General features: G+C 42.8%; 1 protein-coding gene across 1 annotated transcript in view; it reads left to right on the top strand.

Annotated features, from left to right (window-relative positions):
- The window catches only part of ccdc88ab (coiled-coil domain containing 88Ab), a 67,193-nt gene that overhangs the window by 38,459 nt on the left and 12,825 nt on the right, over positions 1-15,909 (top strand). The window contains exons 9-25 of the mRNA XM_083988722.1: positions 3,029-3,110; positions 3,517-3,675; positions 3,801-3,947; positions 4,044-4,188; positions 4,802-4,980; positions 7,357-7,494; positions 8,514-8,697; positions 8,845-8,975; positions 9,579-9,872; positions 10,767-10,949; positions 11,532-11,810; positions 12,029-12,153; positions 12,503-12,641; positions 13,186-13,362; positions 13,485-13,646; positions 15,115-15,392; positions 15,502-15,645. Coding sequence (XP_083844848.1) covers positions 3,029-3,110; positions 3,517-3,675; positions 3,801-3,947; positions 4,044-4,188; positions 4,802-4,980; positions 7,357-7,494; positions 8,514-8,697; positions 8,845-8,975; positions 9,579-9,872; positions 10,767-10,949; positions 11,532-11,810; positions 12,029-12,153; positions 12,503-12,641; positions 13,186-13,362; positions 13,485-13,646; positions 15,115-15,392; positions 15,502-15,645 — 2,946 coding nt within the window. The remainder of the gene's footprint in view (positions 1-3,028; positions 3,111-3,516; positions 3,676-3,800; positions 3,948-4,043; positions 4,189-4,801; positions 4,981-7,356; positions 7,495-8,513; positions 8,698-8,844; positions 8,976-9,578; positions 9,873-10,766; positions 10,950-11,531; positions 11,811-12,028; positions 12,154-12,502; positions 12,642-13,185; positions 13,363-13,484; positions 13,647-15,114; positions 15,393-15,501; positions 15,646-15,909) is intronic.

Raw genomic sequence — 15,909 nt, 5'->3', positions numbered from 1 at the left:
AAATGAAGCTACACAGCAGGTCTCACTACCAGCCAATTAGCTCAGCGAGTTAGGAGCTGGTTCTTGGTGTCAGAGATTGTGAGTTCGAGACCCAGCAAGGGTGATGATGACAGATCAAAATGTCAGATGTCCTCAAGCTATTTTGCTGTCTAAATGCAATTTATGTATTAACAGATTTTTGTTTAGATAATAGAATTTCTGACTTTTCGAAATCTGCCTTGACAACAGCTGCCCAGACACTGACTCACCTGAGTGGATAAATGAAGCTACACAGCAGATCTTACTACCAGCCAATTAGCTCAGCGAGTTAGGAGCTGGTTCTTGGTGTCAGAGGCTGTGAGTTCGAGACCCAGCAAGGGAGATGATGATCCAAATAGCTTGGACTGGACCATGTGCGAAGGTTCCTAACAGCTTAGACTCATAGTAGATGTTTGACAAATATATATCATTATTTTACCTCAAAAACAGATTTTTCTTTTTACTGTGGTTTCAAATCTGCCTACAAGACAGTGAATGGCTTACTCAATTTGTGAAGCCACTGTTGAATGCCACTTGTCAAATAGCTCAGTGCGATAGACACTGGTCTTTGGTTCCCGAGGTTGTGGGTTCAATCCTCAGCTGATGCAAATTGAACATTATAAGGTCAACTGTCTTGTCTTCCTATTCTCCTGTTTGTTGCTCAGAATTGCCTAAATTTGCCCAAAAGTAGCCCGGACCCGACCCATCGCTGCGCAGCAGCTATAATTTTGTACTATTATTTCCACTTATCTACTTCTAGAAGTCCTTTATTAGATTTAATGATCTAAAAGATTAATTTAGATTCACCTGTGAACAGGTTTTATTTGACACAAAACAACAGCACACACATCAGTGAAAATGCTTTTTTTCATGCTTTACATCCTTTCTAGTAAACTGATGGAGACAAAGTCTGTAGCAATTGGAAATCATTACCCGTGTGCTTTTACTCATGTAAAGTCTCTCTGAGTTGCAGGTCAACCAGCCAGGATGTCTTGAATGTCAGTACAGTGGATCATTAACCACAACAAATTCTAACCAACTCAGTGAGATGAAACACATGGGATGTTCCAACCAAACATAATGTGCACATTTTGTTCTAGACTGACAGCAGTTGCGGTGCAAACTATTGTTGTCTTTTAAATATAGAAGTACATACAAGTGTTTGAGTCTGTGCAAAAACACCTGCGCAGATGCAACGAGTGCTAAACCATTAACATAAAAACCAGAGCCAGCTGCATCCATAATATGAGCCCAAAGCTAATCTGCCATGCAAGACTTGACAGGTGTTTGTGATTTGGGGAAGGGAGGGAGGGTTGTGGGGTGACAGGGAGAGTCTGTGAGAGGTGGAGAGAGAGAGGGGGGGGTTAACTGATGAAACAAAAACAGAAATGGGTGCAGACGACTTCCCAAATAACGTCAGCAGTGGGAGGAAAGGAGATAAATGAGAGGACGAAAAGAGTGGGATGCCTTTTCCTTATTCAGATGCATCCCGCCGCGGCTCCAGAGAACTGTAATCAAATAGGCCATCAGATGTTCAGTGGAGCGGTTTCATGCAAACACACACACACACACACACACACACACACACACACACACACACACACACACACACACACACACACACACACACACACACACACACACACACAGAGAGAGAGGAACAGCATCTCAGGAATGCAATCGTTTTCCTTCAAAGCAGAGTGACACATTCTCCCTCTATGGCAGGAGAAGCTGAGAATATGCACGCACGCACACACACACACACACACACACGCACACACACAAATTCAGTGGGACAGCAGATGTCAGGCTGCCCTGCGTCAGTGCTACTGAAATGATACAGGAGTGTGTTAGACAGCAGATGAGACGCAAGACGCTGCTGCGGAGGGAGGAGGAATGAGAAATGGATTCAGAGTTTTTTTTCCACTTGCACCACCAGAAAGTCAAACTTTCTTCTCTCTGCCTCTCTAATCTTATCTGTTGTGGTATTTTCGTCTGAATAAAGGAAGAGGGGTTGGAGCCTCAGGGGCAGATTTGCATATGTTTACTCTGCTGACATAGTCACACGGCGCCATATATTCTTCAGTTGTCTTTAACCGCCTCCCATGTTGTTGTGTGATGTCAAGCAGAAGGGAGTTGTTGTTTATTAGCAACCACATTCACAAGACACAAGAAAAGTCATTGTGTCCTGACCACCAAAGCTCAAACACACCAGACAGACACAATAGGCTATTTTTACTTGACTTCATTTATTAACAAACTGGGTTTTTGGGTCTTTGAGGCAGCATGTGAGGAGGAACAAAGGCATATTATGTTTATTTGGGATGATGTTGCTTATTTTGTGTGTCCGTGCTAACAATAGTGTTTAAATAAAGAAGCTTCTCTATCAGCTACTAGCCCATCAAAATTGTTAAGACAGTGAAATTGATCATTTGAATACAGAGCCTTTGACCTCCAAATAATGACATCGGGATAGGGTTTGAATATTTTTAGTTGAGTCATCAGTTCACTCCTCAGGTTGGCCCTGTCAAATATGTTGCTTAAACCTACAAAGCTTGTATTACTACCCAAACAATGTAAAAAAAAAACTGCCAGGCTGCTGGAGCTGCTGAACTGAGATTAAAATGAAGATGGTGAAACTGTCTAATCTCTGCAACTGTGTCAATAAGTTGCTGCAATTAAATGGTTTAGCCACAAACATTGAAATGGAAATAGCCCTAAAGGAAAGTCCATGCTAATAAAGTCACACACTCACTTCAAAGAACTTGTGAGAAGATCTTTGATGCTTGGTTTCATGTTAACTGGTTCTGTCAGTGACACAAAAAAACATAATTTCCTTGCTTTTTGCTGCAGTGAAATCTGCATCTTTCACTTCTTCCTCCTGGCTCTGTCTGTCTCTGTCTGTATGTATGTACATTATGTCTGTCTGTCCTCTTTCTAGGTCACATCCTCTGGCCTTTTCTATTCTGCCTCTCCATCTAACTAACCTTTCCATCTCTTTTTATTTCAGAGAGGAGAAGAGTGAGCAGCTCTTGGACACCAGACAGGAGCTTGAGAACATGGAGGTTGAGCTCAAGAGGCTTCAGCAAGAGGTAACGCAACAAGTCGAACGTTCATATTCCCTTCACCTGCTCTTCTCTCCTCTAAGTACTTTGTTTCTGCGATGCTGCCAGGCTTTAATCAGCTAGCTGGTGACTTAGCTCATTAGGGGCTATTAGAGCTATCTTTAGCCTAGCAACAGCCTCACATGGCTTTTGATTTGGAGTGGGCGGCATGCCGACTGACAGGCTATGAGGCTAACAGGCTGGATGGTCTAAACAAGGTCCATGAGTTCACGGCTGTGTGTGTGTGTGTGTGTGCGCTGACCCTAGATAATGTAAATAACCAAGTAAAGTTTGCAGAATGGGTGAACACACGACCTAGTTTGTTATTTGTTTCAAACACTTCAACATATATCCACTTATTCATGCTTTTTTGTTTGGCTGTCAACTCCTGTAGAGCTACCAGCTGATGTCTGATGCCCGGTCGGCTCGGGCCTACCGCGACGAGCTGGACGCGCTCCGAGAGAAAGCCATCCGCGTGGACAAACTGGAGAGCGAGCTGAGCCGATACAAGGAGAGACTTCACGACATTGAGTTTTACAAGGCCAGAATCGAGGTACACAACCGCACACACGACAAAAGCACATGATCTGGCTCTTACTTGAAACATAAACATCTCTTAATTGTGCAGAGGTTATGTTTTGTTGTTTAACCTCTCCACTGATGTGCTGATTTCTGCAGGAGCTGAAAGAGGACAACCAGATCCTGCTGGAGACTAAGTCCATGCTGGAAGAGCAGCTGGATGCAAGCAGGACCCGGTCTGACAAACTGCACCAGCTAGAAAAAGAGAATCTGCAGCTCAAATCCAAGATCCACGACCTGGAAATGGTGAGATGATGGGTTTTTATGGATAAGTCAGTCCTGGATAGTCAGTTTTACCAGTTGTTGCATGTGTATAACATTTGTTTATTTGTTATTTTTCAGGAGCGGGACATGGATCGGAAGCGCATGGAGGAGCTGTTGGAGGAGAACCTGGTGCTCGAGATGGCCCAGAAACAGAGCATGGATGAGTCTCTGCACCTGGGCTGGGAACTGGAGCAACTTTCCAAGACCCCAGAGCTGGCTGAGGGTGAGATGAGACAGAGTCAAGGAGCTTATTAAAACCAGAAAACCATTGAATCTCTCTCTATGTTGACTGGCATCTAGAGCAAATTTAAAATAAATAAAAAAACGGCGCACAACGAGGGAGGTAAAGAATGTGAGGTTGAGTTAAAACACCATGTAACGACTGTTACCTGAGCCGAGTCGACCAGGTCGGGGGCTTCAGAAAGCCAACAGACCACTGGCTTTGGTCACTGGCTCTCGGCCCTGGCGTCACCTCCACGGCCTCGGTGCGTTTGCCAGCCGCCACTGAGTTTTCTTTCCACTTGGTTAAGGCCTGTAATTAATATTCAGTGGCTCCAGGAGGATAATCTGTGTGTTTGGATTAAAAAAACTGTTAAGAGGTTTAACAGGCCAGGGATCTGGATAAAGACTTTGCATGGGCAGGAGGGGTTGTTTGTTAAAATGGCACTTTAAAAGCATTAAGACCTGTAAAGTTGGACCATAGGGGCTTTGTATTAATTTCATTTTTAATGGATTTATTATAATACCAGCCATATCAACCTTTTTCTTTCTTTTTTTTTTAATAGCGATTTAAAAACTGATGTGCTAACCGTGTTTCCTTGCTCTCGTTGACGCAGCCCCTCAGAAGTCTCTGGGTGAGGAGGTGAATGAGCTGACCTCCAGCCGCCTGCTGAAGCTGGAGAAAGACAACCAGACGCTCCTGAAGACTGTGGAGGAGCTCAGAGGAGCAGCCAGTCAGGACAGCGCCACGAAGCTGTCGAAAGTCACTCAAGAAAACCAGAAGCTGAACCACAAAGTATGTAATTACCCATTACATGTAAAGATTTCTCTCTGGCTGAGTAAGAAGTGAGGGCTGCAGTAATTGACAGTTCAAAGTAATTTCCTATTTTCTATGAGTGTGACTCATTTAATGACTCAATGGCTCATCACACACATAAATGACTGTGCTCTTCTAACATTTCCTCATCTCTTCAGTGCTTTCACAAGTTAAGTATGAAATCTTCAAACTGGTTTAAATATTTACATCGTGGACTGTCATGGATCAGAATATCACAGTGGAAAAAAATATTTCCAGTGCTGTCTTCAGAGGGTTAGTCTGGGGAGGAGAGGAGGGGTCATGACCGCTGGAAAATTCAGTTCTCATTACAGATGGTTCAAATAGGGATGTCACGATTATAGATTTTCTTGGTACAATTATTGTCAGAAAAATAAACACGGTACTGTATTACGATTATCACGATTATTTTATTTTATTTTTTTATTACAAATGACACGCTAACATTTAAATTCCTACCAATTAAAGGGATAGTTCAACATTTTGGCAAATTGGCCCATTGCCATAATTGCTATAGTCATAGCAGTAGGTTCGTTACCTTTAATTGTAGGTGTAAGCTATTTTTAGTACAGCGGAGCGCAGCAGCAGGCTGCTCAGAGCTACGCTATGGAGGCTAATGGAATTTCTTGGTTTCCCTCATCAAATACAAAATCCCAAAACTCCACAGCGCTTTTGTAGACAAGTTGTGAGCTGCACAACCACCACGCTATGAGATAATGACGGAACGATACGAAACGGAGCCGTTTTCGAGGTAAATTCATACAAAACCGCTGATGCGCGTTGCGTTCAGGGACAGTTTTTCAGCAAGCAGTCTCCGTATTTACCCTGTATTTACCTCGAAAACGGCTCCGTTTCGTATCGTTCCGTCATTATCTCATAGCGTGGTGGTTGTGCAGGTCACAACTTGTCTACAAAAGCGCTGTGGAGTTTTGGGATGTTGAATTTGATGAGTTTAATGAGGGAAACCAAGAAATTCCATTAGCCTCCATAGCGTAGCTCTGAGCAGCCAGCTGCTGCGCTCCGCCGTACTGAAAATAGCTTACACCTACAATTAAAGGTAATGAACCTACTGCTATGACTATAGCGATTATGGCAATGGGCCAATTTGCCAAAATGTTGAACTATCCCTTTAAGTGTTACGTTAGATAAATGGACCAGTATCTGTGCATTTTTCTTTACTTTGGCGCACATCTACCAATATGATTTATGAATCTTTACGATCAATTATTTGTGGCGTTAAATACCGCGATTAATTGTGAAAATAAGTAGTTGCGACATCCCTAGGTTTAAATACTATATACGTATATTATTTTTGCTATTTCACATGTTCTTAGGCAGATGCCCATCTTACCACATGATCTTACAATAATGAAAAAATAGTAATTTAATTAATTATCCATTAGTTATGTTGGGTTTTTTTTCAAGGAAAATATGAGTCCAGGCGTCAGATTGCCTGAAAAATAGGTTATGCATAATGAGAATCACAAGTAGCAAATCTCAAAGCTACTAATTGAATAATAGGATAATAAAAGATGTAAGAGTTTTCATCTGCAGGCTTGAACTGTGATGTTTTAAAAATAAAAAGAGCATGAGAGATCTATCATTATGTGTTATACTGCACATACACTGAGCACTCTGTGTCTCTTGGGACATTTTGCAGTTTCCTTCTCCTCCCCTTATCAGGGTCACCACTAAGATTAGCATATTGGACCAACACCCCCCTATAATATATCACCCTAACACTTGGCTTTTAGACCTTTTCACACAGTGGCACTGGGAAATAAAAAAGACAGAGAAGGAGAGCGTATAGAGAAGGGTGGATAGGAGGATGAAAGCCAAGCTGTAAATCCAGGCAGCCCCTTGCTTTTTCTTTTCCAGTCCTTGACACTCAAACGCCCCTCGCTAAGAGAAGACTCTCAGCTATTTTCAGAAACATAAGCCTCTCTCTCTCCCTCGGAATAAAAATGCATGAAATTGTGTTTTTCTCTCACAAAGAGCAAATCCAAAGTGAGTCAGTGTCCTGAGGTCTGGAGCCAAAAAATGTTTAAAAAAAAAAAGTGAATCTAGCCACTGGTAGTCTCCAGCACTGCTTGAAAAACACATAGTAACTCATAATATTATCTCTTCCCACAATAATTATCATAGCATAGGATGTCATGCATGATGCATCTTCATATTTGTAACCAATGGGAATAAAATTCTTAAATGAGACACATGCAACTTGACAGTAATTGCTGAGCCAACATCAATCATCTCAGTAAACACTAGCCGAAGCATTAAAACCCCATCAAGAGAATAGAGTATGACATGTTAAAATGCTGATTCCTTTGTGTGCAGGTGGAGCAGCTGCAGACTGAGCTGGAGGCAGACAGAGAGTCGCTCCGCAGCGCAGAGTCGCTCAGCACTGACCTGATGAAGGAGAAAGCTTTACTGGAGAAGACTCTCGAAACACTCAGAGAAAACTCTGAAAGACAGGTACACACACACACACACACAGTCACAAATCTTGTCAGGGATAACTGCTTTTGTGCTGTTTTTCCTCAATGACACATTACTAGATACATGGCTGACTGATGAGGCCCGTTAAAAGTTTGAGTTTGCAAGAGCAGTTAATCTAATATTTTGTAGAGACTGTCTTTGTGAGACTGTAATCACATTAAACATTCATGTGCTTTTTAATGTGCTACATAGTTAACATTGCAGTCTCCGTACTTCACAAGCATATGGCCAGATACACCAACACATTCAGACAAACCGAGTTGTGTGCGTCATACAAGCTGCTCCCCCACAAAAACCGTCATTGATTCTCAGTCCAGGAAGCTCCGAGAAAATAACATGACTGAGCTGTGTAATTTACCAAAGTCTGTGCCGAGTTTTCTTCAGAGCAATCTTTGTGCAATTGATTCGTGCCTGGCCTCACAAACCCTATTAAGTGAAACTACCACTATGTTTTATTGACTGCACAGTTTTCTGCTGCTCTGGCCCAGATGCAGTTGTTTGCTGTGTGTCTGCAGGGACTTCATGGCTGTTAGACCCAAATCTGACAGCTATGATTAGTTTAACCATCTGATCTGTAAAATCCGGCCTTGATGATGCACAGAGAGAAAACACGACTGTACTCACACATAACTATGGGCTTTTCCAACTGTAAACATAATGAGCATAAGATTCAAACAAACTGCAGTTTTGTTAAGTCTCTTGTGTCTTTTGTGTTTCTCCATATCATTACCAGTCCTTCTGGATATCTTTTTAAGTTTTCAGAGTTGTGGAAAAATATATATACTATATAATTCAACTAAATGAAGCAGAAGCAGAAACTTAAGTCTTGTATCTTGTTATATTAAGTTTGACTCCTTAAATAAAAAGCCAGAAAGCACAGGATTTTGAGTGTCCACAAACGAAAGACGTGAGGCATCTTGCCTGAGTAAAATTGAATTCAAAATCATTTACAGTATATCAAACACAAGCTAAGTCCTTAAAACTCTTGTTTGCAGCTGAAGGGCCTGGAGCAGGAGAACAAGCACCTGGGCCAGACGGTGTCGTCTCTGCGTCAGCGCTGCCAGGTCGGTGCTGAGGCGCGGGTCAAGGACGTGGAGAAAGAGAATCGCATTCTCCACGAATCCATCTGTGAGACAACGGCCAAACTCAACAAGATGGAGTTTGAGAGGAAACAACTACGTGAGTGACATGTCGAGTTTTTGGGATTTGGGATGGACTGTTTTCTCCATCTGTCCTTTTTGATTTAGTATTTTTGCTTGTTTGTTAATTCTGAATTCACAGCATCAACATATCGGTTTGTAAGAATATGTGTCTTTTTGTCTGCAGGTAAAGAGCTTGAGGTGATGAAGGAGAGAGGTGAGAGAGCCGAGGAGCTGGAGATTCTCATGCAGAAGCTGGAGAGGGACAACGACAGCCTGCAGAAGAAAGTGGCCAATCTGGGAATCACCTGTGAAAAGGTGCGGTGCATTTTGTTTTCTGCCTTGTTTTGTTTTCTTTAACATGCCAGCATGTCTGCCTGCTGTGTGTCAGTCAGTGACTCCCCACATGATTCAACTTCAATACCCTTTGTTTCATATTGTCAAATAAGTTATGAAATAAGAGTCAAAATACAAATCATTTAAGTGAATTTAGCTGTAATGTTGAAAATGTAGTTAGGTAGGTGGCACGTTCACTTTCTACAGTATGATATTATCTGTTTCATCGTCAGGGAGAAATATCTTCAACTATCAGTATTCATAGTTAATAACTTCTGCATTTCAGTTTTTTGATGCATGGTAGGCCATGATCTCCCCCAAATCAATCATTAATTTTCTGCATTGGAAGAAAGGAATCTTTGAAGTTAACGTGGTCTTTTGTCTCTCTGTCTCATTCACTATTTGTGAACATTTCTACTGAAACTAGTTAAAATTGGGATGATATGTCTTCAATTTGTAATGAGCCCTTATTAAACATTAAAGCATTATCAAATAATGTACTTGAAGCTGTGACAGCGGCATGTAATAGTGTAGTTAGAGTCTTTAGGCTGCCATCACCATCACCATCACTTATTGTGTGTGTAGGTGTCGTCTCTGGAGAAGGAGAACACAGAGCTGGAAACCGAGGGCCGTCGTCTGAAGAAGAAGCTGGATGCTATGAAGAACATGGCGTTCCAGCTGGAGGCTCTGGAAAAGGAGAACTCCCAGCTGGAGCAGGAGAACCTGGAGCTGCGGCGCACGGCCGAGAGCTTCAGGTCAGCGGGGGCGAAGGCCGCTCAGCTGGAGGCTGAGAACAGGGAGCTGGAGAGTGAGAGGAGCCAGATGAAGCGAAGCCTGGAGCTGCTCAAAGCCTCGTCCAAGAAGACGGAGAGATTAGAGGTAAGACTTCAGGACTGTCAGTGCTTAAGTGACTGGACAGCAGTGATACACAAATAACAGCCATGCAACCATAGCGACACACAGGTCCATCTCAGTTAATTAGAATATCATGGAAAGGTCAATTTCCACTAGTTAACCCCAATCAAGTATTGAGTGCATATAGATGGACATACTTTTCAGAAGGCCAACATTTCCGTATTAAAAAATGCTTTTTTTAATTTGGTCTTTTGTAATATTCAAATTATTCGAGATAATGAATTTTAGTAGTTCTTCATTAAATGTAAGCAGTAATCATTACAATTAAAAGAAATTTAAAAAATAAAGACATGAAAGGTTTCATTCTGTGTGTAATGAATCTATATAATGTATTAGTTTCACTTTTTGAACTGAATTACTCACATAAATAAACTTTTCTATGATATTGTAATTTATTGAGATGCACCTGTAGAAAACCATACCACCATTGGTGCTGATTAAAGGCCCCTTACACATTACATTAAAGGTGTTAGCTACAAGTTTAATTCCTCCCGGCCAGTAAGTGTCGCACTCACACTCGCCCGCTCACGCTCCAAGGTTGCCAACGTAACCAGTAAATATTTATATATTTTGGATCCATTAATAAATAAAACAATTATATATGTATATATATAATTTTAGAAAATTCAGTAAAATTAATAATTTTATTCTGCACCCCTCTAGATGTTCTGTGGATGTATTATTTTTGAAAAATTAATCATTTTGATGAAAAAGTTGTAGCTATGACCTTTAAGTTCAATGAATTGTCTGTCAACTGTCAACAGGTAAGTTGTGGAGGAACTTTCTTGCGGCATCAGGGAGCAGCACAACTAGTTCATGGATTCTTTTAATATCCTAATGTGCCTATTCATCTCCCAGGTGAGCTACCAGGGCCTAGATACAGAGAACCAGCGCCTGCAGAAGGCTTTGGAGAACAGCAGCAAGAAGATCCAGCAGCTGGAGGTGGAGCTGCAAGAGGTGGAGACTGAGAATCAAAGCCTGCAACGCAACCTGGAGGAGCTGAAGATCTCCAGTAAACGCCTGGAGCAGCTGGAGCAGGAGGTAGGAACCGAAAAAGAAAACAGTTTCACATGCATTCACTTAGCAGCAAAACTCACATGTGCTAAAATGTGGGAGCTTGAAAAATGCAAGTCAGTGCAAAGAAATTAGCATTTTTGGACTGCACTCTGGAGCAGAACTGGTGCACTGTCCAATGGAATAGCTGGAGGTGTTTTACTGACACAGCTTCAGTGAGTTTTTTGTGGGATGGAGTGATTCTGCCTGGCAGAATGGGGCCAGTCAGAGTGACCCAAAAACAGCAGTTGAGGCAGACTGAAGGTAGTGTTGTGATATAACAGTCTGAAGAATTGAGTGCACTAAAATAAAATAAGCGAAGATGTATCTGTTATCTGTCACTTGAGAAGCTCGGCCACTCTTTTAGTTCGTCCTGATAAAATTAGAGCATGTTTCCCGGCAGAGTTGGATCATCCCAGATTATTTGTCAAAATTGATTTTTGGCCCTTGTGAGTTAATCTGTGTCCACTTTTAGCCAAACATGTTATTTACACGGCATTTAGTCTAAAAGTAATCCCATCAAATGACGTTTTATCCGTCTGCTCTCCATTACGTCCCGTTATTCCCCAGAACAAGAGTCTAGAGCAGGAAAGCTCCCAGCTGGAGAAGGACAAGAAGCTTCTGGAGAAGGAGAACAAGCGGCTGAGGCAGCAGGCCGAGATCCGTGACTCCAAGCTGGACGACAGCAACCAGCGGATCTCCTCCTTGGAGAAAGAGAACCGAACCATGGGCAAGGAGATGATCTTCTTCAGGGACTCTTGCACCAGAGTCAAAGACCTGGAGCGAGAGAACAAAGAGCTGGTCAAACAATCCTCCATCGATAAGAAGACCCTCATCACACTCAGAGAGGTGAGCAGAGCCGATACAGTGTCAGACGTCTGCAGATATTGTTTGGTATGGTCTCAAATCTCTGCATCAATCTAATTATAGATATATCATTTATTATTATATGGTTTTAGATTCTGTTTATGTTGAATAAATGTGCCTCTAAGTGTTTGTTGAAAGTAAAATCATTGTAAATGAAGCCGAACACTGATGATAATCTGAGTGTTTATGTGTGTGTTTAGGAGCTTGTGAGTGAGAAGCTGCGGACTCAGCAGATGAACAACGATCTGGAGAAACTGACCCACGAGTTGGAGAAGATTGGTCTCAACAAGGAGAGGCTGCTGCACGACGAGGGCTCAGACGACAGGTATCGTTGTTCTCAAACACATAAAGGAGTCACTGTGTTCACGATTCTGTAATGGGTCTTAAAATGTTTCAGTCAGGAGCACAAATAGGAGCTTAGTTTATTAAAAATTAAAAATGATCAGGGCGAGTGGGACTCCAGATCAGGTGCTGTAGTTTTAATGAATCGGATTAATGCAAAATTATCCTGTGGGACGTATCCGAGCCAGGTTCTTCCCCACCTGCTACACTATTGCCCGTATGTCACTTGACTGTCGTACTGTGGCCTATGAGGGTACTTAACCTGTTTAGTATTGCAGTTGTGTGGTCACACTCAAACACACACTCTGAACTCACTGAACCTTTGTTCTCAGGTTTAAGCTCCTGGAAACCAAACTGGAGTCGACTCTGAAATCATCTTTGGAGATCAAAGAGGAGAAGATCGCCGCTTTGGAGGCCAGGCTGCAAGAGTCGTCCAATCTCAACCAGCAACTTCGCCAGGAACTCAAGACGGTAAGCAACACAAAAGAAAAAAATCCACGTTAATAAGCATTAAAACGCAGTGTTGCATACAGATGCTTAGCAATACCACAACTGAGAAGACTGGGTATAAAAACACATCCCTAGAAACACCCACAGCGCCAACACACCAATCGGCCCCCTACAACACTAGAAACATTGAAAACACTGAGAGCTTCTCCAAGCCGATCCATTATTCATTCATCCACTCTTCCACTTCTATCGCCCGTTTATCTATTCATGAAGAGGCAGTGAAAGAGCTGCAGTGGAGTGGAGGATGTCTGCTGTCCTTTAGGAGGCGCGTTGGTGTTTTTGAACTTGCTGACATATCCGCTCCAAAGCTTAATAAAGGTTGAGTGGGAAATTGAAGTGTCTGCAGATGAACTTTTGATTTCCACCTGAGAAACTGTAAACTGCTGTAACTTCACCATTTCTCCTGCTGTACCTTTTTTCCAGTCGAAACAAGATCGTAAATTTCATGGATGTCGCAATTTACGCGCAAAAGTAAATGTCGTTGTCATTTTCTTACTCTCCGCAGGTGAAGAAAAACTATGAGGCGCTGCGTCAGAGGGAGGAGGAGGAGAGGATGGTGCAGAGCTCGCCCCCTAGAGGAGGGGAGGACCCTAAGTCTGTCAGTAAATGGGAGAAGGAGAGTCACGAAGCCACCAGGGAACTGCTGAAAGTCAAAGACAGGCTCATCGAGGTGGAGAGGAATGTAAGTTAACATGGTGCCAAGAACGTGAGGTGTTTTCATTTGGCTTTTGTAAAGTACACAACACACACACTCACACACGCACACACACACATCATGATATCGCATGTGTGTGTTTTTCCCAGAATGCCACGCTGCAGGCTGAGAAGGCGGCCCTGAGGAGCCAGCTCAAACAACTGGAGACTCAAAGCTCCAACCTGCAGGCGCAGATAGTGGCAGTGCAGAGACAGACGGCGTCTTTACAGGAGAACAACACAACACTACAGACACAGAACGCCAAGCTGCAGGTAATCCCCCCCTACACATCCCCTACACATCCCCTACACATCCCATACACAACCCTACACATCCCCTACACATCCCATACACAACCCTACACATCCCCTACACATCCTCTACACATCCACCACCAGTGATGGGTATAACGGGAGTTACTGTTTCCCCTGTTATCACGCCGTTACTGACAATAAAATGCGCCGTTACTTGCGGTTCCTTGACTCAAGAAGTCCTGTTACAAAATAACACACCTGTTAAAGTGTACGTTATACTGTATACATATTTTTTTCAGTCCATCAACTAGTTGGAAAAAAGCTGTTTATGTGTGAGTTGGTTAGTTTCAGATAAGCGGGAGGTTAGGGTTATGGTTAGGGGGTTAGGGTGGGCGAGTCCAAGTGATTTGACATATTTGAACATTTTATTTTTTTTTAAAAGGGACGCAATAGTTTCTTTTCCTGGTAATTTGTTGCTTTTATAATGTAGTAATTAAGTTACAAACACAGTTACTTTTTTGGGAAAGCAACTTGTAACTATAACTTATCACTTTTTAAAAGTAACATGCCCAACACTGTCCAGGACACATTATACACGATATAAAGAGTCCAAAAAGCAGTGATTTAAACTTCTAGAGCTTTGTCTGAGGAGTTTGTTCAACAAGCTCTGATTTTTACCTGAATAACTCTGTACTAGCAAAGATGAAATGATTCTTGATGTATGTACTGTATAAAAAACAATCATATATTGATAAATGTAGCTCTGTCTGGCCCTCTCTGTCTATATTGTCTGTTTAGTGCCGTCGCCTTGTAAGGCTGCTTAGCTCCCTGGAATGGATTTAGACTTGTACTCCCTGTCTGGCAGCGATTCAAACCCTGCTTACGGCGCGACAGGATTTACACCGACCATCCACTGGCTTCTAGCTGTCGCTGTTGGTGTTTGTGTCTGTGGCTTGATGTGTGAACTCTTTACGCAAGAGCATGAGGCAGGTGTGTGTGTGTGTGTGTGTGTGTAGGTGCAGGAGGTTAGAAGGTACAGAAAGTGTGTCAGCACCTGGACAGAAGTAAGCGTGTGTGTCTGTGTTTCTCTCTGTGTGTTTGTGTGTGTGTGAATACAAACACTAGACCCGATTGAAGAGGGATTTGAAACAAGGAAACCACAGTGACCACAAAGGAAACATGAAAGGAAACAGTTTCTCTGCTGGTGTTTTGTAGATGGAGATTACAGCAAAAAGTGCAGGACAAACCAAATAGAGACATAGTGCCCCCTCTAGGTGGAAACAGAAACAACCTTTGATCTGGTGGAGTCGGAGCAAAGTGCTCCCCAGAGATCATAGTAAAAAGGATACTTCCCCTTTTTTCTTTTCTGTTGCTTCTCTCCTTTTTATTCATCTTCATTCGTTGTTTTCACAATCCATTTTCTTGCTTTCCTCTTCCCCTCCCTCACCTTTTTAATAAATGTATCTCCTCCATCCCTCTCCTGTAGGTGGAGAACTCGACCCTGAGCTCGCGGAGCGCGGCCCTCATGGCCCAGAACGCTCAGCTGCAGAGTCAGCAGAGCTGCGTGGAGGGCGAGCGCGAGGGAGCGCTGAAGGAGAAGGAGGAGCTGAGGTCCACCTACGAGCTGCTCCTCCGCGACCACGAGAAGCTGGCGGCGCTCCATGAAAGGCAGGCGTCCGAGTACGAGGCCCTGATCGGGAAACACGGCGGCCTGAAGACTAACCACAAGAGCCTGGAGCAGCAGCACAGGGACCTGGAAGACAAGTGAGCTACATGCCTTTATGCACTGTTGACTGTTTGAATTTGGAGTAAAAAAAAATCCACTGCCGCCTTGTGCTGTGTTTGTAACATCTACGTATTTTTATGCACACAGATACAAACAGCTCCTGCAGAGGAAGGGGGAGCTGGAGGACCTGGAGAAAAATCTGAAGGAGCAACAGGAGAAGATGGCGCTGGAGAACCAGACGCACCAGGCCACAGCTGACCAGTACAAACTGCTCAAAGAGGAAAACGACCGGTCAGCAACGTTTTAAACTCCGTTGTTTTCATTTCTAGCATCCTTTTTTTTTTTTTTTGTAATATATTTTATTGATTTCACAAAAACAAACAACAAACCATACAGCACAGACACAGCCAAACTGCAAAACAAAAATACACGAATTCACATACATGAATTGCACATCATACAACATACAATAATTGACATGGGGACTATACTGGGAAAAGGAGAAGAGAGCGGAAATGAAAGTATTCTATGACTTATTGATGAAGGCAAAATATG

The sequence above is a fragment of the Trachurus trachurus genome (genome assembly GCF_905171665.1).
Source record: "Trachurus trachurus genome assembly, chromosome: 15".
Lineage (NCBI taxonomy): Eukaryota > Metazoa > Chordata > Actinopteri > Carangiformes > Carangidae > Trachurus > Trachurus trachurus.
Note: the sequence above shows the minus strand (reverse complement) of the source record. Positions and strands in the feature narration are given on the sequence as shown.